The 27,761-nt window shown below is 60.0% G+C and overlaps 1 protein-coding gene across 15 annotated transcripts; it reads right to left on the bottom strand.

Annotated features, from left to right (window-relative positions):
* Positions 1–2,424: 2,424 nt before the first annotated feature.
* On the bottom strand, positions 2,425–27,456 carry NKD2 (NKD inhibitor of WNT signaling pathway 2). Of its 15 annotated transcripts, XM_030927114.1 has the most exons (13): positions 26,539–27,456; positions 26,415–26,450; positions 26,069–26,178; positions 19,920–20,039; positions 9,597–9,794; positions 8,888–8,948; positions 7,599–7,750; positions 6,768–6,863; positions 6,170–6,317; positions 5,570–5,654; positions 4,625–4,821; positions 3,506–3,604; positions 3,188–3,315 (listed from the first exon to the last, which is right to left on the bottom strand). In XM_030927114.1, the coding sequence occupies exons 1-12, from the start codon at positions 26,561–26,563 to the stop codon at positions 3,540–3,542; spliced, it is 1,293 nt and encodes a 430-aa protein (XP_030782974.1). In that variant the 5' UTR covers positions 26,564–27,456; the 3' UTR covers positions 3,188–3,315; positions 3,506–3,539. The 15 variants fall into 15 exon arrangements, with proteins under 15 accessions (XP_030782961.1, XP_030782964.1, XP_030782963.1 ...); XM_030927101.1 differs by lacking the exon at positions 3,506–3,604 and having other exon boundaries at positions 2,425–3,315; positions 26,539–27,155; XM_030927104.1 differs by lacking the exon at positions 3,506–3,604 and having other exon boundaries at positions 2,425–3,315; positions 4,625–4,752; positions 26,539–27,147.
* Between the last annotated feature and the right edge of the window lie 305 nt (positions 27,457–27,761).

Raw genomic sequence — 27,761 nt, 5'->3', positions numbered from 1 at the left:
GAAGCTTCCACTCAAGGCAGAAGGCAAAGGAGGGGCAGGCGTGCCACATGGTCAGCGCTGAAGAGAGGGGGAGGTGCCAGTTCCTTTAACCCAGCAGCCCCCAACCTTCTTGGCACCAGGGACTGGTTTTGTGGAAGACAAGTTTTCCACAGACAGAGGGTGGGGGGATGGTTTCAGGATAAACTTCCACTTCCGATCATCAGGCATTAGAGTCTCATAAGGAGCACACAACCTAGATCCCTCGTATGCGCAGTTCACAGCAGGGTTCGAGCGCCCATGAGGATCTGATCCCCCTACTGATCTAACAGGAGGCGGAGCTCAGGCAGTCATGCTGGCTCACCACTGCTCACCTCCTGCTGTGCGGCCTGTTCCCAACAGGTCACAAACCGGTAGCAATCCACAGCCTGGGGGTTGGAGGCCCTTGCTCTAAAGAACCAGATCTCCCACGAACTCAGAATGAGAGCTCACTCATCACCATGGCGAGGGCGCCAAGCCATTTGCCGGGGATCTACCCCTGTGGCTCTACCCCCGTGGCTCAAACCCCTCCCACAGGCCCCACCCAGCACTGCGGATCACATCTCAACATGAGACTTGGAGGGGACACACACCCAAGCCCTGCCCATTCCCCTTACCTCAGTTCAGGCTCAAGTGTGGCACCCTGAGGCACCAAGGGCCCTGCTGGGTGAGGCAGGCCCCAGCAGCTGGAGTTGGCAGTGGTGTCAGCACCTGTTTCGGGGCTCTTTGAGCACCAGACCAGAGCAACTCTGCTCCTGTCTTGTGTTTGCTGGAGTTTCATCTACACTGACAGTTTTCATTTTTAACACCAAGGTCTAGAGGTGAAGCAGGCTGAAGCCCAGGCCTGGCAAAGCCTCCCTCCTCCCCAGTCGGTTGGCTGAGCCTGGGCCAAAGGGTGTGCAGGGATCTCCAGTTGGCGATGTCACTTGGGGGGGGGGGGTCTGATAGGTCCCCCGGGACTAAACAAACAAGGTCCCCTCAGCGTGAGGCCACGTGTGACATCACTGCACCCCCAGATGAACCTTCCTCGCGTGTCATCCCCAAAGCAAGTGCCACATGGGTGAGATGCAGTCATCGCCAAACCAGGGGCTGCCAGGCACCAGGCCAGGCAGTGCCTCCAGGGGCTCGGAAGTGCCTGGAAATGCTGGCCTCAGGAACCCCGAAAATCCCTTCCTGTGCTCACAGGAGACACCACTGGGCAGTCCCGAGGGGTCTGTAAACACCCAGGAGCAGGGCACATTGTCCACAGAGAAGCAGAAAATAAGCTGGCAAAGGCCGTGGCTTCTCCAGATTCCTGTTCACACAGAGCCCAGCTTCTCTCCATAAAGCTGGGTTCACGCAGCCTCATGTTCCTGTCACCGTGAACTGAACTTCGGGGTTTTCTTAGAGCAGTAAAATGGAAAAACAAAAAAGCCTACCTATAATTATGGAGTTGTGTGTGTGCATGTAAATTTACCGTCCTCTAAGCCGAGACGAACAGGCGCACTTCCTCCCAGAGCCCCGCGCAGGCAGCCTGCTCTCCATGCCTTCAGCCACAGGCTGGCAGAGGGGACTGACTGACCACAGCACTGACCCTCTCTCTCTGAAAAGCTTGTTTTAATACAAGGTGTGGCATGGTACAAAATGCAGATATATTTATTAGGCCTGTAAAACATCTGTCACCAGTTGGCATCAATTTGCTTTATCCTTAAAAAGAGAACAAGGAATGTAAATGCAAAACTGCTGTGCAGGCTTGCCAGATCCCGGAAAGCGCCCGCACGTTCCTGTTCAGGGTAACCATGTGGACCCCTGCAGGCTGCAAGACTCAGAAATGTTGGCACGGGCCCACCGGGTCCTGGGACGCCCTTCTGGCCTGCAACCCTCTCCTGACCCTTGCAGGAGGACACACTTTTCTCCAAAGCCGACACGTCACAGAAGCCGCCCCGTGAGTGTTGGACAGTGAATGTTCAAGTCCCCGTGTTCTGGGCCGCACCAAGCGCGAGCCTCTGCCTCTCCCCAGCATCTGTCGCCCCGCCCCTCCCTGCCTTGACCGTGTCCTGCATCCACCTGAGCTGCTGTGGCTCCGGGACCAGGGGCTACCTCCACCACCGCATGCTGCCCTGTGGCCCCTCCTTGCTCGTCAGGGCTCCCTGTGCCCTGTGGTCCCTCCTCGCTGGTCTGGGCTCCCCACTCTGGCACTTCTCTTTCTAGCGCTGCTGCCTTCTGCTACGTCTGCTGCTTGGCCTCCTGCAGGGAGCCGTGGATGCTCCCTGCTAAGCACAAGCTGCCTCCCCCCAGCCCTGTCCCCTCTGACTTCATGATGCACAAGCCAGGCAAAGCCTCAGCTTTTCCATTCGCTCCCAGCCTCGCACTGGGACAGCCTACAGAGGCCACCACTCGAAGCCCGGGGAGGAACACCCACCCTAGGACCTCATTTTGGAATCCTAAAGGAAAGCAGTTTTATGGGTTACACAGATGAGCCTTAGAGCCGGGAAACGCAGCGACCCAGATGTGTTCACCGCTACGTGGCATCGAGGGCAGAAGAGCAGAGGGCCTCTGGGCCTTGTCCACGTGTCCAAGCTGTGCCGCCTCCATCACGCCAGCACCTGCAGTCAGCTGCTGTTTGCTGTCGGAGGTGGGGAGTGCTGGGCTCCCCACGGGCACACAGCAGGCAGCTGCTCGGCTCCCCGTCCCGAGGGTGCGGGCCGTGGTGTGCTGGAGCGAGGTGTGCTTGGTGGCGGCACTAGGACGGGTGGAAGTGGTGGTGGTGGTGGTGGTGGTGGTGCTCGTGGTGGTGGTGGTGCTCGTGCCGCTGGATCACCGGCACCGCGTAGCCCTCTCCCGCTGGCGTGGGCGGCAGGTCCCGCACCACCTCGTGCTCCACTGCGGCAGGCTGGGCGTGCGGGGCCTTGAGCGGCGAGTGGCCCTCCCTGCCCTTTTGGCGGTACCGCTTGTGGCCGTAGGGTGGCGGTGGGGGCTGCGGGGGAGGCTGCGGGAGGTGGTGGCCATCCTGAGGGGCCTGGGGGGACAGGATGGCCGGCAGGTAGTAGCTGAAGGCTTTCCCGGACTTGCTGCTGGCTGGCACCCCCGGCGGCTTCCCAGAGCCCTTGGGGGACTTGAGGAACGGCTTCTCCGGCCCCTTCGGCCGGGGCTGTGGGTCCAGGGCCCGGGCAGCAGGCTCCAAGGATGGCACATGTTCCACCAGCACCTGCGACCTACGGTGGTGCACGGCGTGTGTGTCCGGCTCTTGGGAGCGGGACCGGGCCTGGAGGTGCGAGGCCCTGCCCTGGGGCTCCTGCTTGGCTTGTACAGGAGGGGACCCTGCAGACACAGGTCAGAGTGTGAGGCCCTGGGGGTGCAGGCCCAGGTTCCCATCTCCTCCGAAACGGTCCAGGGCCCACTGGAAGAGCTGCGCCAGGTGTCCCGTCTGAGGCCAGCCTGTGAGCCAAGTCTGCAGTCAGACGGCCACCAGCCCTGAAGGGAAGGGGCCCAGCCACGGGGGGTGACCTGCCTGGCTCCACAGCTCCCTGCAAAGGCCGACTCCTCTAGCCCCATCCCCACTGCGTGTCCTGGGAGCGGAGCTTCTCTCCTTGCACAGCTGAGATCCTGCCTGGGGCACCATGGCAGAAAGCCAGGTTATGTCAGGGAGGGCATCCCAGGATTCACGTCCCCTAAACCCTCATTACAAAACAGATTCCAGGACCCAGGGCTTCCACCTTCACCAGGTGCAGTGCAAGCCCCGCGCAGAGCATGGCCCAGCGTCGGCACACAGCACACTGAGCCCATGACCCCGATCCAGCTCCACCTCTCCTGCCCCTGGGGACTCCTGGAGCTGGGGTTAGGAGAGGGACTCGGCCCCAGCCCTTGGGGAGTGGCCTGGGCTTTAGTCCAATAATCTCCATGCAGGCCACACGGGGGTGCTGCTGGTCAGAAATAAATGGGTGCTAGGCAGGCTGCCAGCTGTCTACGCTGCTTGCCATCCACCTGCTTGCCTGCCATCCACACTGCCTGCCTGCCATCCACACTGCCTGCCTGCCGTCCACTGTCTGTTGTCCACACTGCCTGCCTGCCATCCACACTGCCTGGTGTCCACACTGTCTGTTGTCCACACTGCCTCCCATCCACACTGTTGTCCACACTGCCTCCCATCCACACTGTCTGTTGTCCACACTGCCTCCTGTCCATACTGCCCGCCATCCACACTGCCTGGTGTCCACACTGTCTGTTGTCCACACTGCCTGCCTGCTGTCCACACTGTCTGTTGTCCACACTACCTGCCAGCCACTCTACTGGACAACTCCCTCTGCTGAGTGAGCTGGTGATTCCACCCTAAAATACTGACTTCTCACCTCAAGGCAGGGTTTTCCTGAATGCAAACCCGTCTTCCATCTCACTTTGAACCAGGTACCCCCCTTCCATACACACACGCCTGGACGGGGCGCCTGCCTTGCTTTCGGGCAGCACCAACAGGTAGCCAGGAGGCAGTCACGACCAACAGGTAGCTGTGGAGGGACCTGGGTGCCAGGCGGGGCGGGGCAGGGTCCCCCTGCACTCAGGGCTGCAGGAAGCAGGACCTTCAATGGGAACCCACAGCCAGGGCCTCGCACCCAGGGTGGCCTCCAGGACATACCAGGGCCGAATCTGGACGTGTAGTTCTCAATCCCGGCGAGGTCCAGGTAGTGGTTTCTGCGCTCCGTGTTCTCGTCCACGCAGTAGGGTCCCCGCTCTGAGCAGGGCTGGGGGTCAGTGCTGGGCCTCCTGCATGAAGCACAGAGAAGGGCCTGACCGCCACACAGACTGGGCGGCACGCCCCTGAGGACGGGGTACCTGCAGCAGGCGGCAGATGTCCGGGGTGTGTCCTGACCAGCACCCACCTCCTCGCAGAGCGGGAAGAGTGGACGACTGGGCGCAGACACAGCCAAGTGCCATCCAGAGAAATAAGGTCATGGCCGCCCCCCAGAACCCTGTGATCTCCGTCCCAGGCACCAGAGCCGCAGGTGCTCTAGGGAGTGGCTCATGCTGTAGTGGCCCCTGGTCACCACTCTGGGACCACTGTAGCCACTGCACCAGCCACTGCCCAGCCACCCTCAGCCACTGCCTCAGCCACTGCCTGAGCCATCCCCAGCCACCCTCAGCCACCCTTAGCCACTGCCCCAGCCACTGCCTAAGCCATCCCCAGCCACCCTCAGCCACCCTTAGCCACTGCCCCAGCCACTGCCTGAGCCATCCCCAGCCACCCTCAGCCACCCTTAGCCACTGCCCCAGCCACCCCCAGCCCTGTTGCTGCCAAAGCTGCTGAGTGGAGCCACAGGGAGCCACGGCAAGTCCAGGCTGAGGGTGTCAAGGCTGCTGCAACTGCTGCCCCTCAAAGCCCTCTGCTCGGACAGACTTGGGGGCCCGGCTCAGCCACGGTGCCGGATGCTGGAAGGGCCCGTGCCCCACAGAGCTGCCGGCCCAGGTGCCCCCAGCAGGTCTGACCTAGAGGACGATGCACGGCCTGTGGCCTGCGGGAAACGGGTGTGGCCAGGGTGCCTCTGCCTAAGGCACAGCCCCACCCTGGCACCCCAGCCCTCACCTGACGTGTGCAGACAACCTCCTGTCGGCCACCCTTGGCTCCTCTGGCAGTTCACCCTCTGTTCTGCAACGGTTGGGCTCCCGGTCTGAAAGGGGGGTCCTGCTGTCACTCACTCACTCCCTTCTTCATTCAGCACTCACTTGTTCACTCATTAACTCACTCATTCCCTCATTCATTAACTCACTCACTCGTTCACTCATTCATTAACTCACTCATTCACTCATTCATTAACTCATTTACTCATTAACTCACTCATTCACTCATTCATTAACTCACTCATTCACTCATTCATTAACTCATTCACTCATTAACTCATTCATTAACTCATTCATTCACTCATTCATTAACTCACTCGTTCACTCATTCATTAACTCACTCGTTCATTCACTCATTAACTCACTTGTTCACTCATTCATTAACTCACTCGTTCACTCATTCATTAACTCACTCATTCACTCATTCATTCATCTGCTTACTCACCCATCCATTCACCCACTCACTCCTCCATCCACTCACTTGTCCCTCCCTGTCCCCAGCACACAACTTAGGCCCCTGCCAGTGTGGGGTAGGGTCCTGTGTGTGTGCTCAGGCCTTGCTCACCCTGGCCAGCAGGAGGACCCTCCTTCCTCTTGCTGGAGGGCTCAGGGCTGACGGTTAGCTTCACACGGAGGGTCTTGCTGCTGCCCGAGGAGTGGTTGACCGAGGCATCCACGACCTCATAGATGGTGTGCATGAGGCTGGACATGTCCTGGGGCCCAGCATCGGTGTCACTGACAGAGCAGACCCCAGGCGATGCCACCCGCCCTCCCTGCCAGAAAACACACCCATCCCCTGGCCCCTTCCTGCACCATCCTCGCAGCTGCTGACAGACCTCAGGGACCAACACAGGCATCTTCTCTGAGCAGCCTGGGTCTGCCTGGGAGGCCCTGTGAGTGCCTCCAGTGCCCTGAGGGCAGCCCTGCAGTGTGGGAAGCACAGCCGCAGAAATGGACGGTGCAGACTTGGCCCAGAAACACATGTGAATCAGGCCCTGGGGAGACGCAAGCCCAGCTGGCGTGAGGACCTCGCAGCAGACAGGTCCCCTCCCGCCCCTTGAGGTATGGCGAGGCCAGCACAGTCCATCTGTCCCCCAGTCTGTCTACTACTGGGCCCTGTGCAGCCCTTCCTGTGCACCTGACACAAACACAAGCTCACCTACCTCCCTGGTGACCTTCCCACAGTTGTCAAAGTCGTAGAGCGTGAACGTCCACTCCTGGCGGTCGTCGTCCTCCACCGAGACATCGCACTGGAGTGCCTGCAGGGGGACACGGGGGCTGGGACCTCGCCTCCTACCCACACCAACACGCCCAATTCCATAGGGGGTAGGATCTTCTGGGGCCTTTCCCGGGGGTCCCTCATGGCAGCCAGGAAAGGGGGAGCCTAGAGGGCAGCGTGGCTGGAGCCCAAGCCCTGGAACCAGCAGACCCTTTCTTGTCCATCTTCAGCCCTCCTTGGGGGGACCCAGCTTTGTGCTCCGTGACTTGGTTTCCCCACAGTGACACCCGTCTCAGCTCATGCAAGCACTCCATGTCACCCAGAAGGAGAAGAGGTCACGCTGGCCGTCAAGTGCTGTCAATTCCAGAAATCTTGACTGGACACAGGGACCCCACTCCTCCCTGAGCCCTCCCGGGAAGCGGAAGCCGGGTGCTCTGCCTCCAGCAGGCGGACAGTCGGGCTGTCCGTCAAGTCAGCTTTGGCATTACTCCTGTAGTGCTAAGGGTACCAAGGCTGGGAATGCGGCTCAAGTTATTTAATGCCAGACCAGTCAGTTTTGGCCAAATTCACAGCAACATCCCGCACTCTCTGGCTCCTGCTGACTTTGGCTGCATATTCAAGTTCTGCTTCAGTGCTTTAAATGGGGTGAACTGTGGGGAAAACTGAGTGAACTACGCAGTGCCCACAGATGCCCATTTTAGGGCAACACACGCCTGTCCCTGTGCCCCCGGCCCCAGGGACGTGTTCTCACAAGTGAGGCCGGAGAAAGACCTACGTCAATGTTGAGGCGCTGCCCGCCTGGTCCTCGTGGGCCCTCGCAGTTTGCTGCCCTCTCTCCGTCATCTGCGCTGAGTTGTCCTGGGCGCTCGTGGCCCTCAGCTTTCTCAGCGGGGAGTGCCACTGGGAGGACAAGAGGTGGCAAAGGGGCTGGCAGAGGGGACATGGAGGATGTGGCCTGCCGTGGGGGGGGCCGTCGCTACCCTCCCCTCACCGCACCATGATCCCATCCAGACGGGCCTGAGCCAAGAGCCCGATCTTGGGACCCCTGCGGAGGGGAGAGAGGCCCCATCCCAGCCAGCCACAGCCGGGTGTGCCCTCCTCTCACCAGCCCACAGTGGCTCCCAACTGCAACCACCACCTCGGGGCTGGGGGTGCAGCAGACCCCAAGGAGCACAGATAGGGGAAGACAGCCTGGGCCTCCAGGAGATGCTCCCTGTGTCATCATCAGGCCCCCCTCCCCATAGACACAGTCCCTACCGCCCTCCACTCCAGAATCCTGTCACTGAGCCCACAGGCCATGCAGGCCACCTGTGCACTAAGTGTGTCAACAGGCGGCCCCTCCCCCCAGCCTCTGGGCAGGATGGATGAACAGCACTCAGGTTTCTGGGGCACAATTATTCCATTATTCTCTGGCACTTGCAAGCTGCGTCCCCAGGATAGGAGCATGGGCCTGTCCCAGCTTAGCACCTGCAGACAAGTGCACGTCGAGCCTGAGCTGGGACGACACTCTGGGCCTGCCTTCCCATTGAGGGGGGTCTGGGTGCCTCTCTTGGCTTCAGCAGCCATCTGAAGGTGACCCGGCTGGCTGACCTCCCGGCACCCTCCCACAGACCCACAGGTAAGCCAAGTGTCGACCTGCCACACGCCACAGGTAGGACTGGTGCCACCGAGAGACACAAGTGGCAGTGACTTAGGCTGGGCCAGCATCTCACATATCCTCGGACCCAGGGCTGACTTGAAAATTCACAGGTCACCTTTATACAGAGCCACCCCCATCCACAAACACAGGGTCACAGAGACTCCAAACACATAAAGGTGATGCTTAGGGCTCCGGCCATGGGATGGGCCTTTTTCATCTCTGCTGCCAGATCCCAGCTGCCAGTCCAGCGAGGACCCTGTGAGTTGTGGTGCCAAGCACTTTTCAAGAACAAAGTGCGTCTAAGTCTGGGAAGTGCCCCTTGCTTCACACACAGGCTTGTTTTAAGGGTGGGTTTCTGGCGTTGCCTTGGTACGGGATGAAGTCTGCGAGGTTTGGGGAGGGAAGGCTGTGGGAGCTGCACTTACCCTCTAGGGGACACTGGTCCTCCCGGAAAGGCCCTTCCTTGGGGTTCCCATTGGGCAGCTCCTGCAGGAAGAACGGGGCAGTCAGTGGCCACACAGCTCAGTGGGCAGGCGGGGGAGACGGGCAGGAGCTCTGGGAGGCTGGACTGGAGCCTGACACTCGCCTCAAGCCTCCTGAGGCATCTCAATCTCTGGGTCCAGAAACACCAACCCTCTGTGCCCCACTCAGCCTCGGATTTTAGGAGGCAAAACACACAGACACTCCCGTGTTGTCAGGTTCCCCAAAGCATTTCCAGGTGGAAGACGCAGCTGCCTGGAATGACCTCTTCAGTCAGTCCTGCCCTGAGGATGCCCCTGGCCAGGGCCCCTACGCTAGATTACCCTAAATACAAGAGGAGACACACCTGCCCCTTTGCTCTGGGGCCTACTCCCAGCACTGTCCCCCCGGAGCCTGACACAAGGACTCCAGTCGCTGCCCCCACGGCTGCCTAGCACCCCAGCATGCGTCTTCTAGGTCTGCCGGCAGAGACTAGTTACAGAAAATGGGGAAAAACTTCAAACACATCCCAGTGGTGTTTCTGCTGAGCCAAAGCTCACAGGGTCCTCGTGAATTATCTACAGCCTTGAGGACACGGAGAAGGAGACAGACCGTGGTCAGGGCAGGGGCCTTGCGTGGTGGTGGAGGTGCAGCGTCCCTCAGCCCAGCACTCACCGCCCTGGAGCATTTCCTGAGAGCAGGCAGCTCTGGGGCAGGCAGGCTGCAGGGATGGGCAGCTGTGTTTCTGCTTCTGATTCCAGGTCCCTGGAAAGCCGTGGAGAGCTCGCAAGGAGACAGCACAGAGCTGAGTCCTGTCCACCTGGACGGCCAGAGCCTGACCCTGGAGATGACTTTGGTGCCGAGTTGGTGTCTCTGTGGGTGGACACAGGACCCCAGGGCTGCCCTCATGGTCCCCACGCTTCATCCTTTCCTCCTGACCGGGGGCCACGTGCCCTTCATCCCTTCTGACCTCCTAGGGGGCTACCGGCCCCGCTGGGGTCTCTGGGGTTCCTGGAGTCTGGTCCAGGCAGGAGGCCGAGAAAGGTCACCCTCGAGGGCACCTGGACCCCCCAAGCGCCTCCTGCCACTGTGATCATTGGCCAGGGGCCAAGCAGGGTATGGTGGAAGGTTCCAGGCTGGCCGGCTGCCACCCCAGACCTTGGGCAGGGAGAAGGACTGGACCCCCATCCACACATGGGCACTAAGGTGACGCTGCCGAGACTGAGTATTGTTGAGTCAGATCCAGGCCGCCGGCTCTCCTTGTGGCTGAGCCAAGGGCCCCCTGGAGCTGAGGTCTCCTGCTGGTCACCCAGGGAGGTGCCAAGGCAGGGTGGGCAGCTCCCAGTGGGAGGCAGGAGAGCTTGCCCTCATTTTAATAAGAAATAAAACAGCTGATGATTAAAAAGTAGGCCTCCCTCCTGGGGGCTGCGGTCCCGACATTCCGGGACTGGCTGCTGCGGAACTGAGGGTTCCTATGAGCCCAGCCTGGCGAGGCCCTCGTACGTCCACACAGCAGGGAGGCACTGCTGTGAGGTAAAACTCTGTCCAGGTGGACACTGGCATAACACCAAATCTCTAAAACCCGGGCTGTGGTTATTTATTTATTTATTTTTCAAAATCAGAATAACAGGTGAGGCTGCTGTGTAGGCTTCTGTGGAGTGCAGAGCAGTGCCCAGAGCCCCAGAGGTGCGGCCCCCATGGGCACAGCATCCTCGTGGGAAGGACTGGGTGCCGGGAGCTCCAGAGCCCCTCAGGTGGACTCGTCCAGGTGCTTGGCGGCTGCCAACAGAAATGGTGTCATGAGGGCAGCCAAGGCCACCAAGGCCCAGGCTGAGGGACGCAGGCACTGTCACTGTGGAGGGCTGGTAGGGAGGGGAAAGTGACCCTAAATGCTGAGGTGGGTGCCGTGAGGCACCCCTGTCCACCCTGGGAGCTCCAGCCCAGACCTTCTCTGGGACGCGGGGAGGGTGATGGGGGGACCTGCGTGGTGCAGCCCCCCAGGGTTCTCAGTCCCCCCACCCCACTGTACCACAATCCCCCACCAAGCGCCCAGTTCACCTCCCATCAGACCAGCAGGCAGAGCTCAGGCCTCCTGCATGGTGCTGGGTGCCCCAAGCCTCTTTACAAACGGCAGTGAGGTGCCCTGGGGTCTGAGGGCCTGCACGCACAGCACTCCTTGCTAAAGAGCCCTAACTGAAGTCACTCGTGGAGGCCACATTGCTGTCCAGATGAGGGGCAGCAGCAGCGGCTTCCTGGAAAGTGCCAGAACCCATAGGAGCCGGAGGTGCGGCAGCTCCTGAGGACGGGCAGCCGGGCAGCGAGTTGGGCTGGGTGGAGTATTTTTTAAGGGATTTTTAAGTGTTTCCCACGATTTGCTGAAAATGACAAGTGAGAAACGGCGCATCACGCACTCCACGCATGAAGTCAATACAGCGAACATGCAAACGCCGTCCGTGTCATGTTTCTAAAAATTCTGAGCACACTTGTGGGGGATTTCTTTTTTTTTTTTTTTTTTGAGACGGAGTCTCACTCTGTCGCCCAGGCTGGAGTGCAGTGGCACGATCTCGGCTCACTGCAAGCTCCGCCTTCCCTAGTTCACGCCATTCTCCTGCCTCAGCCTCCCATGTAGCTGGGAGTACAGGTGCCCACCACCATGCCCAGCTAATTTTGTGTGTGTGTGTATTTTTAGTAGAGACAGGGTTTCGCCATGTTAGCCAGCATGGTCTCGATCTCCTGACCTCGTGATCTGCCCACGTCAGCCTCCCAAAGTGCTGGGATTACAGGCGTGAGCCACCTCCCGGCCACTTGTGGGGGATTTCACTGGTTACAGACAGGAGTCTAAACTCGCGAGATGGCAGGAGGCGTGCAGCTGTTCAAGACAGAAAGAATCTGCACAGACCCATGGTTTGATTTCTGGAAACACTCCCTGCACTACACCAACCAGTCAAGCTACAATAACCAACCACAACTGTAATAACCAACCAAAACCACACCACTTAGCCAACGCTACACCAACCAGCCAACGCTGCACCAACCAGCTCATGACTAAGTTCCTACACAGAGGAAAATCCCATTTTAAAAAATCCACTTATACCTCAGCCCTAGAATTCTCAGCCCTCGAATGCACAGTGTTTTTTCTAAGCCACAAGTCAACAGCGACCTCCGAGATGCAGAGAGAATCAAATGGGAAGAAATATTTGCAGTCAAAGCCACACCGGTCTCTGTGGCTGGTGATTTCATCAAATCCGTCCTGGTTGCATAAAACTGCCCTTTAATCTACGCTGCCTCGGTTAACTAGAAGGCCAAGAGCTCTAATTGCAACTTATAAAACCTGCTCCCGGGCCACTGGCCAGATGTGCGGCCCCTCCCCACTGGGTAGACTTCCTGAGAGGCCAAGTCCGCACTCGGGACCCCGGCAGGCCTGGCCCAGTGTGCCCCAGCACCCACCAAAGCCTCAGCTTCCCAGGGCAGGCGCCTCTCCCTGAGATGCAACCCCCACCTGGCCTCGCCCTCCCGAGGGCCCACCCTCCCCTCACTCCCTCCCAAGGGCCCAACCCTCCCTCAATCCCTCTGGCCCTGCCCCCAGTGAGAGCCTCCTGTGACCCCCCCAACCTGTTCCACCCACCCTTTCCTGTCCCAGCTGCACTTCCAGCTTGGGGTGCCTGGGCACCTCCTCTAACCTGTCCCACTGCCCTGCATCCCTGAGAACCCTCCATGTCAGCAGCAACCCCACGGCTGGCCTTCAGGCCTCCCCATGCCCGCTGTCCCCTCCCGCCCACGGCATCCTCCTGCAATGCTGGGTGCTCTCCTGGCCCCTGGGAGGACAGGGAACCCGACCATGGGCCTGCCCCGTGGGGCCTCATCCCATAAGGAAAGCAGCCGCATCTGCCTGAGCAGCTTGACCCCACTCCCTCACTCAGCATCACCTCAGATTTGGGAGGAGGGTCTGACCCCAGGCCACGGAGGCCTCTGGGACCAGAGCCCACAGCCTCACAGCTGCGTGAGCGGAAGGCGTCTGTCACACGGCGTCGACAACAGGTGGCCTTTGCTTCAGGTCCCATGGCCCCGTAGGACGCTCACAGAGGTCACCCCGGTCTGTGGGCCAACCGCTCCAAGGCCACTGTCCATGTCCCCGCCATGACAGTGAGGACATCTGCTCCCCTCCGCAGGCACCGGGCTGAGTGCCCAGCACCCAGCCTCCGTCCTGGTCCCAGTCCAGACAGTAAGATGCGTCCCCCGTGGGACGCTCACAGAGGTCACCCCGGTCTGTGGGCCAACCGCTCCAAGGCCACTGTCCATGTCCCCGCCATGACAGTGAGGACATCTGCTCCCCTCCAAAGGCACCGGGCTGGGTGCCCAGCACCCAGCCTCCGTCCTGGTCCCAGTCCAGACAGTAAGATGCAAACCACAGCCTCCACAGGCGGCCACGCACGGAGAGACTCTCACAAAACAACTCCCAGCTTCCTTGGAAAAGTCAAAAGGAGCATGTTCCCGTGTCCCGTGTGCCAGCGCTCGGCGGCGCCCAGCAGCTGGAGCACCACTGCCCCCCCGAGCCGCCCCGTCTGTCGGAACCCCTGGAGGGGTGCCAGGCAGCTGCATCACAGGTATCGTCCTAGTGGCCTTCAATCTGGAAGTGCGAAGGGAGCTTCAGGACATGGCACACGGGCTGGGAGCTGGGCCTCTCGGGAAAAGGCTGAGGGTGATGCCAGGATCCCAAGGAACCCAAAGGGCTGGGACACCTCACAGCAGGTGGGAAGAGCAGGGACAACAGGCTGGGACACCTCAGAGTGGATAGGAAGAGCAGGGACAGCGTCACTGGCAACTGGCAGACAGGCCAGCAAGGTCAAGGGTGCAGGTTCTGGGGCTGAAGGACAGCCTTTCTTCGGCTGGTGGTAGGGGGAGGGCGGGAGGGCACCTTATGAGACAAGGTGGAAGGTGAGGCCGGCAGGAAACAGGAAGGAGGTGGGTTGGGTCACAGCGGGCTGCAGGCGGCCCTGGGGGAGGGGCCCAGAGCAGCAGGGAGACGGCCTGGGGCCTGGTGGGGGACAGTGGTTTCCAAGCCTCTGTAAATGCAAAGACCACCACCCCACCCGCCTCCTCCCTGCTGGGAGCTCAGATGCAAAGATGTCTCTCCAAAATGTCACCGTGAGCGGGGGGAACCTGCCACTAGTGTCTGCAGAAGAGTGTGGTTTCTTACAAGGAGGTGCTGGGGGCCCACTTCTGCTGGGCCGCCATGGGATGGAATTTGACTTCAAGGTGATCCGCCAGCCCGCCTGTCTGGAAACCCCGCAGCCGGCTTTGAAGTCGAAGTCTGGGTTTCAATGGCTAAACAGTTTCAGATGTGACAATGTAGCTTTATGGGCTTAATAATTCCCACACATGTGCAGCTGGGGCCCAGAGAGGCTACAGTAACACCGCCTGCAGGTCCCTCCAGGCTGTGCTTGCTACTCCGAACTTCTGGTTCTAAAGTGAAAGATTTAAGGACGATGAGACTGAGGCCCTGTGGGGAGGGGCTGGAGAGGACCAGGTCAGGGGGAGGGGCAGGGGGCCGGGCGGAGGGGGACCGGGCGGAGGGGAGGGGCGGGGGGACCCGGCAGGGGAGCCGGGCTTCCCACGCAAGTCCTGGATACATTCAGATGGAGCCTCCAGATCTGAGAGGCATTTGCAGATTTTGCCCATCAGTTCTTCTGGGTTAGGACTGATTTGAGAAATCTTTTAATAACCACATGTGAAATTTATATCTAGAAAAACAGTAACTTTGGGGTCAAAAGGCCTCCTAAAATACTCAGATGTCCCCATAAGCTAGAGTTCTGCTGCAACTTAACTTCCTGTAGGCCCAGAAAATAGAAATGTTTCCATCTCCCTCTTCATCCTGTCTCACAGCAGCTTTTCATCGTCTGGATCATTTAAATGGAGGCGCCACATTCCCCACGCCCTTCACTCCCTCACTACAGGGCTTTTGTGTTGGCATCTGCCCCCTCACCCAGTAAATGCCCTGAGCCCAGGGAGGGTCTCTGCAGGACCTACCCCTGCCACGAGGGTGGACGCTCAGCCTAAGGGGACTGACCACACCAAGGGGTCAAGGGGCACCCAGCCCAGCCACGGCGCACCCTTACAAGTGGAAGTGAAGAGATGAGTTACAGCGACAGGCCCAGGGCTGCCCTGCCCATGAAATTAACCCCAACCTAAACAATGCAGAGAAAAAAAAACATGACAAGCAACACGTGGTCAGCGACACCTGGCTTTACAACCAGGCAGCCGAGCTTCCCTCCCCCCACGCTTGGAGAGAGGGACTCAGGGAGCACTTTACCCGCATTAACCGACTCGGACGGGAGCAGGGAAGGCGTGAGGGCCGCTGAGCCCACACCTTGGCTCAGGAATGGGAAGCCACAGCCCTCCCAGAGACTCCATTGTCAGCCAGGTGTGGCTGAGGCTGAGCAGGGTGACCAGGGGCCAGGGGTGGAGAACGGGTGCCTTGATATGAAATGTTTTCAGCTCAGGTATTAAATACAGACCTATGTACGTGTGTGTGTAACCTGTATACATGGATGTATACATGTGTGTACTCACATATGTGAACACATCACACATACACCTACATATACACGTGTGCCTCTGCCCAGATAATAGAGGCGTGATCATAAATTCTGCCAAAACTTTATGCCCTGCTTTTTACTCTCAGCATCCTGAAGTGCTGACACTGAATGTTAACCATTTCACAAACTCATCTGCAGGTTTTTCTTCTCCCAGTCACGCCTGCTACTGTCTTTGTCTTCAGAGCTAATGATCCCCAATGTCACAGAAAAAGGAACACCAAGGGTGACTGACCTTCCAAATGCAGCTGCCACCCTCAGCTTACCATCCAGGCCACAGAACACACAAAATAAAACCATGACTCAGGCTCTGAACTTCCGAACTGCTGCACCCTCGGCCGCCCCACTCAGAGGAGGCTGAATTCCACCGGGATTGAAAGCAGACCCGAATCCACTTCCCTTCCATCTGAATTCTTCCCCGGGAAAAACCCAGCAGACGTTTTTGTTTTCTTTCATTCACATTAAAGCCTCATGTTTCCTATTTCAAAGGAAGATTAGTTCCAAAGCTGGAAAGAACCCTGCTGCATTTCAGAGTTTTCTTTTTTCTCATTTGGAAGACACCATACGTGAACATGCAACGTCGATGTCCTTACCAGAGAGAAACAGCAGGAAATGCTGGTTGAGGGGCTTATATTTGATTACAGCTCCAAACTCTGGGGACTGAGCTACTCAAACAAGTAATCAAGGCCTTTTCTTTCTCTTAAGCACCCCCGCTGCATGCCCTGCACATGACAATCTCAGAACTTCCACGTGGGCCCTGCTGTGGCTGGCGAGGGGCCCCATGAGATGAAAGGAGGGCCTGGTGCCCACCTGCAACTTTCCTATTAGCCAAGGCTGCAGAGGGCTCTAGGGGGCAGGGGCTATGCCTGTCAGCTGCCACCCACACGAGCCACAGCCCACTCTCAGGGGAGAGTGGTGACAACCCACGCATGAGAGGTAAGAAGTATTCAGAGGAGACCACGCACATCTTTGTTACAGGACACACAATCTCATCTCAGGAAGGGCGCTGGGCCCGAGGTTGCAGGGTGCACAGGCTGAGCTCTGGCAGCACACAAAGCCACTCTTGCAGCACGTCTTGGGGTCACACTCCAAACTCGAAAGAGGAGAAGCCGGCACGGGGGGCGCGGATGGGGGACATAATTGGCAGGGGAGGTGCAGGCAGCCAGGACCACTGCCCCAGTCACTAGAGCTAGAGGCAATCACAGCCCTGCCAGGGGGACAGCAGGAAGGTGGCACTCTGGCCTGGTCGCTATGCCCTTTGACCCAGGACTCACCGACAGGGCTCTGAGTCTCCCCGACTGAGCTGTGGACAGAGGCGCAACGTCCCCACCTGCTGCTCCCCAAGACGGCCCAAAGCAGGGGTGGTGCTCTCGGCCCTTTCAGAGGTCAAGGACGTTCCTCTCCGCAGACCCAGCTTGCGCCACGCTCTCCCCACGACAGGCAAACAGACCCCGAGAACAGGCCTCCAGGGCAGTTTCCCCTGGGCAAAGCCAGGTGGTTGGCATGGACGGGGCTCCCCTCACACACAAGATGCCTCCAAGCAAGGCCTGGCAGGGTCCTGATCACTGGCCATAAGCATCCAGGCCACCTCTGTGCTCCGGCCTTGGGCCTTTCTGTTGGGCTCAGCTCAGCCTGTGGGGCAGCTGCCAGTTCTTGCCACCTCCCCATCACCCTGGGAACAAAGGGGCCAGATGTCACCGTCTGAGCACAAGCCCCCGAGTCGCCCCGACTGTGACCAGCCTCTCCCAACACACGTGAGCTGGCTGCCGTCTAAAACGTGTCTCAGGCCTGGGAAAGCTCATGAAACACCCGCGAGCGCCTTCCCCAGGCCCACATCCGCTTTGTGTTACAGAAAACCTAAAGCACTTGCAACAAATCAACAGGAAGAGAGGAAGGGCCAGAAGCCCCTGCTAGTGGCTCCACCTGCTCCACAGATAGGAGGACGGGCTCAGAGCCCAAGGAACACGGCTGGCAGGGCGGGTGGGGGTCCTCCACCCCGAAGTGTCACCCGAGGGTCATCCGGCAGGTTTGCAGCTGTGGTGCTCCTCACAGACACCAGGTCTGGCCTCCCACAGCACAGAGACCAGTGCACACCTGTAGGCTGTGCCTGTGGCTCCTTCTAGGCAGAGGAAGATGGGTGGGGGCCGCCATTCTTCCTCCCCCCATCTCCCGCAGCCCCCTGCCTGCTACTGTCCCATCCTCCAGGCCTACTCCTGCCTCAGGGCCTTTGCACTGGCCACCCAGCCTGGAAGCCTCTGGGGGGCCACGCTTCCTCCATGCCTCCTCACCACACACTCCTGACACCCACATCAAGCGGCAGCCCCTACTCCTGCCTGGCCTCTCCCGCACCCCAGCACCACGGGCCCTACACCCCAGCCTGACCTCTCTCACACCACAGCACCCAGGGCCCTGCAGCCCAGCCTGACCTCTCTCACACCCCAGCACCACAGGCCCTGCACCCATGCCCGGCCTCTCCCGCACCCCAGCACCCAGGGCCCTGCAGGCCTTCCTTCCAGCAACCACTGTCAGGTTCTCCCAGCAGCCAGAGAGCAGCTCAGACCCTGGGGCAGCAGGGCAGCCCGGTGGTGGGGGTGCGGGCTTTGGTGGGGGGGCTTCTGGGTTGGGGTCCTGGCTCCGGGACTCAGCTCTTCTGTTTTTGTTTCCTCCTTTTGAGGGCGTGCCCAGGACAAGCCTGTGACAGCAACACAAGGCAAAGACAGCCCCGGAATCCCATGGCTGGAAGCCTACGGCAACGTTCTTTCATGTTACACCACAGCCCTTAGGAGCAAAATCAGAGCCACTAAAATGGCCCCTGCTCCAGCCCTGTCTAGGATTGGCTGGTCTCAAGCGTGAGTGGCTGCCCCGAAGGGTGCAGGGCACACGGACCTGGCCATTGGCCTGGCGGGGCCCTCAGGACGGCTGAACCGGGTACACCTGGGCAGCCAAGAGAGCAGGCAGTGATGGCACGCAGAGGGACGTGGGGTGACGCTGAGGCCCAGATGCCAGCCACTGAGGGCCAGGCTACCCACGTCCCCGGGGCAGCAGGGAGGCCACCAGGGGCAGCAGCTTTGCACCATGTCCAGGCAGGTCCTTGTGAGAACTAGGATAGGGTCGGCTCTGTTATCCTTCGTGGGAACGAGAATGAGGTCGGCTCTGTTATCCTTTGTGGGAACGAGGATGAGGTCGGCTCTGTTATCCTTCGTGGGAACGAGGATGAAGTCAGCTCTGTTATCCTTTGTGGGAACTAGGATGGGGTGGGCTCTGTTATCCAAAAGCAGCTGTAGCTCGTCATGTCCCCCTTAGCGGATGTGAGAGGCTCGTCCTAGAGGTACGTACGTGCAGGACCACAGCCTTAAGGACAGGTGGGAGCCCTGGAGGGTCCTGACAGCCACCGATGTGAGTGCCATGGAACCTCACCAGAGACAGCAAGGAAGGACCCCCCATTTCCATCGGCCTCCAGCAAGGCTCTTAGTCCAAAGCCACCAAGACACTTACCATTAAAATAATCTCCAATTTGAATGTTTGTATTACAGTATTTCATGCTTTTTGGCTTCTCTGATTCTGGTGCGCAAAACTATTTACAATTTCTCTGGAAAATTCTGCAGAACAAAGGAAAACAAACCTTCCCCCTTCGGCTGCCGAGGGCTGGCCATCACCGCCAGTGAATTCCAGCTCTGCGCAGGACAGGATGGAACAAACCCAATTTGTTTAACGCCAGTGTGAAAGGTTGCCAGAGGGTGCCCTGCCAAGTATTTGCCAACATGAAAGCAAATTAAAGCTCCCATCAGCCAGCATGGGTGCAGCTCACTGTGAGAGCGGATCAGACCGCGGTGTCTGCAAGGCTCCTGTCCCAGCACGTCCAGGCTTCACAGGCCAGAGGCGGCAGCCAGAGCAGTGGTGCTGACCCAGGTCAGCACCATGTGTTCCTCCAGGCCAGCACCATGAGCTTCGCCCCATGCTGGGAAGTGTCCGGCATGTGGGGGGATCCTGCTACCTAGGCAGACCCCTCACACACCACGCCTTCTGCTCCCTATGGTTCCAGCGTTAACCCAGTAGCCCCGTGGGAAGGGCTCCTCCAGGGACAGCTGATGGTCATCATCTGTGACAGACAATGGCTCAGGTGGCAGGGACTGAAAGCTCTGGAGCCCTTGGAACTGATTAGGGGTCCTGGGCTCGGGACCCCTCCCCATGTTCAGGAAAGCAAGTCCAACAGGAGAGGGGCCACGGCTGGCAAGACCTGTGAGAGGACAGAGCCACAGGAACCCTCCAGCACCAGTGCCCCAGGACGCAGCACAGGCCCCCTTGGGTTCCACACAGACAGGCAGATCCGCAGTCCCAATGGGAGCAGCCCACCCTGAAATGCCGGCAGCGGCGTGAGCAGGCAGGACCACCCCCAAACGCTGACCTCACCGAGCAGGGGCTCCTGCTTCCTCCTGCTCCTGAGGCTTCCCCAACTCCCTGGGGGTGTCATGGGCCTTTCTTCATAACCCAGGGACTTTCTGATGCAGGCATCTGTCTGAGAGCCCTGCAGGAAGGATACAGGGCTCAGCCTTTAGAGCTCCAGGGACCCACTGACTTAACAGGTAGCTGTCCACAAATTTTGGGGTAGGCTGGGCAACTCCAAACTCAGGTATGTCTGGCCTCAAGAACTGCTGCTTCCGTAAAGTGTGGCTTTGCCAACTCAAGAACAGCAGCCGGGAGGCCAGAGGCTTCCTCTCTACAGGAAGCAGGGCGGACCCCCTCCCACCCTCTGGCCTCTGCTCCCACCACACCTAGCCACACCGGGGAGGCTGTGGGCATTGCCAAGCAGTGAGAGCTTGCTGACAGCTCAGACGACTGTGCGGTACAGGTTGGGCCCACAGCATCTTGGCGCGAGCTCACGGCCTCATGCACCCCTCTGGCTTGGAGCACCCTGGCACTTGGGGAAAAGCCCAGCAAGGGGCTCGGCCACACCGGGCTGCTCTCCAGGTGGCCCTCGCTGCCCGGCCTTACGGAGCGTGGAGCTGTCCCTTGTCTTTCCTCGCGGGACCACAAGGGGAAGCAGGCGGCCCAGGCACGAGGGATGTGGCCAGGCTGTGAGTGTCAGCACTGGGTCTGGAGCTGGGTCCAGAGGCTGGGAGCCACCCTACAAGCCGCCTCTGCTAACGATGGAATGACAGAAACCTGGTACTGACGACGGGCCCCAGCCACATGTAAAACGGCCACATGGTGGCTCCCAACTGTGGTCTTTGGCCAGGACATCGTTCAGTCTCTGTCAGGGCCGACCAGGTGGGTATTCCTTGGCCGCAAAGCGGGGGTGGAGGACAGGAACCCTTGGCCCAGACTCCTGGCTTCCTGAGAAATAGAAACAGCCGAACCCCCAACCCCAGCCTAGACAGGACAGTGGCAAGGTGCGCGTCTCCCCCCGCCAGGGCCTGGACCTGGGGTGGCCATGGACTTACCGCCTGCTCAGGCAGCTCTGAACAAGCGGTGGCCACCCAAGGGCAAAGGAGAGCCAGCCACTCCTATGAGGCAGGCGAAACTGCACTTCCAATCTCGCCATCACCTTGCTGCTCATACAGGAGCCATGCACAGCACAGGCCCAGTGCACCGAAGGGCACTGGGGGACAGGTACTTGAGACGGCCCTGCCCTTTCTGGCACAACCACCTCGGCCCACACCAGCCACAGTTCCCGCGGCTCCCAGGAGTCACATGTGTGTCTGATGGACCCCCAACCCCCTAAAGCAGGCACAGGGCGTCCCAAAGCTGCAGGGCTGATGACCGGTTTCTGAGGATGGCAAACCAGCCTGGGTTTTTTAAGAAAAGGAAAGATGTAAGCTCTTCAGCCAAAACAAGATGAAAACTTCAAAGGAATTCAAATTACTCAGCCACAAGAAGGAAGGAGGACGGAGCAGCACGAGGCTTCCCACGGTAGCTCAGCCCACTGAGGACGGAGCAGCACGAGGCTTCCCACGGTAGTTCAGCCCACTGAGGAGGGCAGGGTGAAGCCGCCTGTCTTCTTTCACCTGCAGAAATCTAAAACTTCAGCTCATTCAGCAGCAAAATGGGCAGTTTTAGCTTGAGGAAGCTGTTTCGCAAGTCCAGGGGTGACAGCTGCCCCAGATGCAGCTGCAGTCTTGTGGGCTCTTTCTTCGGCCTTGTCTGTGAAACCCCCAGCTCCAGCCTGAGGCCCTGCGGCAGGGACGCTCTGCGCTCCAGGGCTTCCATCCAGACACTTGCCTGGTCCATGCGCAGGGCTTCTCAGGATGTACTTCACAGACACAGGGACCAACATAAAGTGAGGTGGCTGCCAGTGAGTGTGCACACCTGCACTGTCCAGGCACAGTGACCTGGGAGGGCAGGACCATGCCACCGGCCAGCCTCCAGCCTCCACCACGGGCAACACAGATCCAATGGCCCAGCCTCATGACCGGGTGCCGGCAGCAGCCTCTCCCAGTCAGCACCCTGGAGCCCCTGCTGCAGGACAGGGGATGCTTGTAGCTTGGTGGAGAGCTTGGGGGCACACACGGCCCTCGGTGGCCCCAGGGCCCAGGCTGGCGCAGAAACTACATACATGGTGTCCAGTCTGTCCCATGGCTCTCAGGTGCTGGGCATCAGGTGCCATCGGCTGCGTGCCCAGAGGTGACCTCAACACCCCCCACAACAAGGCGGGATGGCCAGGTGGCCTGGCAACTCCCTTCCGCTCCCACTGTGCCTGAGCCTCTGTGCGCGTCTGTGTCAGCCTCGCTACATGGCCAGGCCACATCCCAGGGTAGGAACACAGCTGCCTGTATCCAAGGGCCAGGCATGCAGAGGGCACCAAAAAGAAAGCAAAGGGTAGCCACAACACGCTGCAGCCACCACCGGCTCTGACGCAAGGCCCCACATGGGCCTCAGCTGCATGAGGCCACAGGGTCCCAGAACATGGGTCACAGAAGACAGAAGGTTGGCCCTCAGTGTCTGTGCTAGAGGCATCCCCAAGTGCCCCTGCTCCCTTTGGAGGCTGCCGTTTTCCTGGACATCTCGGAGTGGCTTGCACCCTCAAATGCAGAGCTGGCTGGACCGGGCACCCACAACCTCTCCTTCTGTGTGGAATGTGGCCGAGCACCAAGCAGAGCATGGTCCACACTGCCTTGTTTCTGGGCACATGTGCACTGGCCCGAGTCTCTCCTACAAATGTGTATCTTGTCCCCACCCTGTATCTCTGTGTTGATGCGGTAGTGTCCAGACTGTGCTCGAAGCCATGAAGAATTTCCCAGGATCTTCTACGAGAAACTGCTCCCCCCGACCGAGAACTGGGCATTCCACTGCCACATCCAGCTCTCTGGCCCCACAGAGGACAGGTGAGCGGTGGCTTCTGGGTGGCCACGAGGGGCAGGGAAGGGTCAGCCCCACCCCTGCCTCTGGGGAAAAGCCAGCTGCAGTCCTTAGCACTGTGGCTGGCTCCAGTCTGAAGGCATCAAGCCATGTAATGGGGCTGAGCCCCGAGTTCCTGTGAGCAAGGCCATGCCGAGGGCAGATGGAGTTTGCTGCGGGAAGCCAGAGGCCAGTGCAGGTGAAGGCCTGGGCCCTGGCCTGGAGCTCAGCCCTGGACAGAGCCAGCATGTCTTGCAGCTGTGGTCCTCCCTGCTCCCTTCCGGGAAACATGTACCATGTTAGCACATTCAGAAGGGCCATGGCATGGGGGTGGGACTGGCGAGTGCATCCTGCAAGTTGGGACCTGCCCTACACAGGCCAATCAGAGCCGTGCCCATGGCCTCCTGAAGATGTGGGCAGGAGCCCCCCATGCAGGCCAAGGCCACGGCCTCCTCAACGCACAGGCTGGTCCGTCACGAGTGTTCACTCCAGTGTTGCCTCTGGAGTTACCCCAGTGCACCTTCCTCAGCGCTACTTCATGGAAGTCCGTGCTCTGTTCATAACAACATTCCAGTTAACAGTGACTCTTGTCTTTGGAACTGTTTTCTGCCAGCCTCAGGGAGCGCTGTGGAAACTAACGCTATTCCGCAGACCAGATGGTGAGGGTGAGCGTGCAGGGGCAACCTGTTCCCAGGACTGAGGCCATCCTCCCTGCAGTCACTACCACTTTTAAAAACAGCCACGCAAGTGCACTGCCACCATGCACCACTCCTCACCCACGCACGACCCCAGGGACTCCGGATCCCTTACAATCCGCTCTCCAGACCTTCATGGCACCGTCACTAGCAATCCCATGGCCCTGGCCCTTCAGGGACACTCGGTGATGAAGCCGTGCGGGCCCCACCAAAAGCAAAATGTGGCACTCCGCAGAGTCGCCAGGGAGGGCCACGTCAGGGGTGCAGAGAAACACCTGTCTGGGAAAGTGCTGCTGTTGGTGTTTTCAGACACGTACAGAGGCAGGAGCCAGCACTGCTCACAGAGAATTAATAATGGCTAATCTCATTTGTGTTATTTTGGGGGCTGGGGAGAGAGGGCAGGTTGGAGGTCTTGGCTCTTAGTGCGCCCAATCTCTACAGGGTTCTCTGCCACTGTTCTGTGGCATCCAGGATGCCTCGCACGGAACCACCAGGTGGATTTTGGAGAAGGAAAGGAGCGAGTCCCCTCGCTGGCCCCAGCCAGGCATCACGAGGGGTGCCTTGGGTGACTCAGGACTGGCCCTCCTCAGTGGATACCACCTGGGAGGACAAGGATGATAGGCAAGGCTCTGGACTACACAAAGAAGGAAGAAAGTGAGAGCCAGAGGGACACTGGACTCAACACCTAACTTTTGGCCAGACACTTTGCTGTGGTGGCCATGGCTCTCCCAGACCTGGGTAGGATCTGTCGCGGGGGGCATGGCTGCCAGGTGAGAGGAACAGCAATGTGGCAGGGAGGGCACCTGGCCAGGTGAGGGCGCACCTGGGCCCAGGGGTCTCCATGCCAGGTGGGCGGAGTCACAGCCAGAGGTGGAAATACAGAAAGGCAGCACTTTTGTCTGAAAGCTGAAATGTATTTAATTCACAGGATAGCCTTTGATTCTGAGTTTGTTCATTTTAACTCAAAAAGGAGTTTTCTTTTATGAAATGATGGCAAAATTAGAAGGTAACAATCCAAGCAAGCCTCAACCCCCAAACTAGTCTCTAAAGAAAATGTCCCATTGTAGAGTGCTGGGTCTAAATGCCCAGAAGCAGCCCTCGCATTGACATCATAGCCACACGGGGAGCACGTGCATTTTCCAGAGCGCACTGGCCTCCCGCCATGGCCCTGGGAGCCGCACTTCACGGTGGGGACGCTGGCTCAGGGATTTTAAGGTTCATGGTGCCGCGCCTCCCAGGGAGAAGGCCCCAGGCCGGTGGGCCAATGGACAGGGGCCAGGCCAAAGCTCTGACCGTGAGTGAGGTGAACACCCGCCCACCCCAGGTGTTCACATCACTGACTAATCATACTAGGAGAACCTGGCTGCTAAGTGGCACCATCCACTCACCAGCAAGCCCCTGTGCAAATGTAACTGGCAAAGAGAGCCAGACTGGGGCAGGGACAGCTCCCTGGATGGCCTCACCCTGGTCTCCCTATCCCGGATGGAGGCTTACAGGACCACCCAAGTTACTGTACCTTAGAGCATGCTTCCTACCGTCACAGGTGTTAGATGGTCACTCTCAGGAAGCACCAACCCTAACTCTATTGCGTGTTAGTTTCCAAACAGACCTAAGCCCCTTCTCAAGACAGAGCTGCAGAAAATGTCTCCAAACACACCCAGAGCTTTTTTTAATCAACTGCCAGAAGAACATTTTTCCAAAAAAGAAACTGTGTGTCCCGGCATGCTCTGTGTCTGGGGACCTGTGGGGGAGGAAGCAGGGGGCAAGTGTGGGCCCAGCCACCTGGTGGGCCTATCTACACCGATCCTGTTCACACTGACACTGATGACCGCTGAATGTTAGCTTTCTCATGCTCAGCAAACATGCACGTCTAATTTACCCCAGACCCTTCCAGGATGCCAGACCTGGACAGTTCTCTGCTCCTGGACATAGAACCTTCCTCACCCACACTCAGGGCCACCTGGGTCCTAAGCCAGCCTTGCAGTTTGGGTGGCCACAGCTGTGCAGATGTCCTTCTGTCTCCTGAGCCTCTAGCAGGCCTGTGGTCACACCCCCGCCCCCAGAGATGGAAGGCACCGCGGCCTCTGACTCTGGCCATGTTTGCTGAGCGAGCACTGAGGCTCTGGCCAGTGATGCCCCAGGCTGTAGCTCCCACTCCTACTCCAGCTCCTCCAGCTCCTCCAACCGGGGTACTGCATTCCCGCTCCCCAGGACCCCCAGCCTGGGACGTCTAGGTCCAGCCCCTCCCGCTCCCCCACCTCCTCCAGCCCGAAACATGGAGCCCCCACACCGCCCCCAGCCTAGGACAAGGAATTCCTATTCCTCCACCCGCCACCCAGCAAGGGACCCCCAGAAGTCCTGGAAGCTGGGGAGGGACGGGCTCTCCTGGCCGTTCGGTAACTTGTGCGGCCATGGCGGCCCACGTCTCCCCTGTCCGCGGGTGGGCGCCAGGAACAGCTCTGACACCGCTCCCTTGTCCCCAGGCGGGTGCGCAGCGCGACCCAGCCGTCGCCCTGCCGCCTACCTGCTTGTCCCGCGCGCGCCGCTCCGTTTCCTCCGCTCCTTTGCGGCCGCTCGCGTACGCTGACGCCACGAAGCTGTCCCCTGCGGCCCGGGGGCGGACGCGCGGGAAACCCGCACCGAGGAGGGAAAGAGACGCGCCGTGAGCCCCCCGGGCGCTGCGCCTTCGCTGTGTCCCCATCGCCCGGAGACCTCGCAGGGGCAGGCGTGCGGGTCCCGCGCGCTCCTGGAGACCCGCGGCCCCGTACCCCCATCGCTGGCTCCAGGGCAGGGCGCGCGCGGGCTCCTGGCTCCGAGGGTCCCGGCCGGGGTCGCCGCCCCCCGCCCCGCCCGTCTGCTCGCCCGCTCACCTTCCGGGCTCTCTCTCCGTTTGCGGGCGGCGGCGGCTGCGGCACGGCGGGGCGCGGGGAGAGGAAAACGACAGTGAGAGGCGGCCCCACGCACGCCCGCCCGCCCTCCCGGCCCGCGGCTCACCGTGCTTGGACTGCAGTTTCCCCATCGCCGCCGCCGCGCCCCGCCGGGCCCCGCGCTCAGGTGCAAGGCTGAGTTCTGGAGCCGGGGCCGGGCGCCCGCGGGGGCCACATGGGCCGGGAGCAAGCTAGGGTTCCGGTAGGAGGTGAGGGAAGATGGCTCGACGCCGTGCCGGGGCCGGGGGAGCCGGGGGCCGCGGGGCGGAGATGGAGGGCACCGGGCGCAGAGCGCGGGGACAGCGGCGGCGGCGGCGGCCCAGCTCCCTCTGAGCGCGTGCGCCCGCGCCGGAGCTTTAACTGCAGCCCCCGCAGCGCCCCCGGCGGCTGCTGCCCGCAGCGCATCGGCCTCGACCCCCGCCCCCGGCCCGGAGCCCCCAACATCGACAAGGACTGGGCCTGGCCACCCGTGATGGCGGTCAGGGGCTGCAGCAGAGCTTGGCGGGAGTCAGCTCCGACCCCTCACCAGGCTGTCCTGGGTCAAGACGTCCAATTCCAGAGAAGCCTGAGGGCCCCTCCATTTGAAGGGGAGGACCTGCCTCCCTTGGCTGCTTGAGAGGGGGTGGGGGTGTGGGCAGCCCAAAGTGGGGGGGTCTCCGTACAGGACTAGTTCCCGCCCTCTCCTGGCGCTCCAAATTGATGAAGAACCAGCGTTGGCCCCCATGGCTGGAAGCGCCCTAAACCCCCTTCCTTTGTCCTTGGTTTGGGCAGGGTCTCCTCCGACCTGTGCCTTGAGGGTGTGGGAGCCTCCCAGGAGCCCTAAGCCTGGCCACCTGCGCTGCCTCCTCCACGTGTCCAATTCAGTGGCTTCAGCTCCCTCCCTGGCCTCATCTCAAGATCCTCTGGCTGGCACTGGAAACCACTCCCTCAGGACCCTGCCCTGGACCCCCTCTCTGCCTCCTACCCTGCTGGGTACCTTGGGGCTCTCTTCCTTATTTACCTTCAGAGGAACCATCTTCCCTCACCTCCTCCTGGAACCCTAACTTGCTCCTGTTTCTGGGACATTTCTCCCTTCCCTACCCATGAATCTCCTCCCTGACATGCACTGTTGCATTGATACATTGTATCTCTCTAGCCTTTCAAGAGCTCAGCATTTTCCCCATGGGCTGTTGCCATGCCCACGTCTCCAACCTCAGTGCGTGACCCCACTACGAGGGTATCTCCTGTCCCTGGTGGAGGAGCTCCGAGGCTGGCGGTGGGGGATCCCTCACTTGCCCAGCTCAGGTCCTG

The sequence above is a fragment of the Rhinopithecus roxellana genome, chromosome 3, assembly GCF_007565055.1.
Source record: "Rhinopithecus roxellana isolate Shanxi Qingling chromosome 3, ASM756505v1, whole genome shotgun sequence".
Classification (NCBI taxonomy): domain Eukaryota; kingdom Metazoa; phylum Chordata; class Mammalia; order Primates; family Cercopithecidae; genus Rhinopithecus; species Rhinopithecus roxellana.
The sequence above is the reverse complement of the archived record's forward strand: the minus strand, read 5'-3'. Positions and strand labels throughout refer to the sequence as shown.

Excerpts from the sequence above, each read along its gene's own strand:
- NKD2 (XM_030927101.1), bottom strand. The coding sequence starts at position 26,563 with ATGGGGAAACTGCAGTCCAAGCACG. Across the intron at positions 20,040-26,068 it reads GGCGCGCGCGGGACAAGCAG|GGCTCTCAGACAGATGCCTG; the intron begins GTAGGCGGCAGG and ends TCCTTCCTGCAG. Across the intron at positions 4,822-5,569 it reads AGGTTGTCTGCACACGTCAG|GTACCCCGTCCTCAGGGGCG; the intron begins GTGAGGGCTGGG and ends CGCCTGCTGCAG.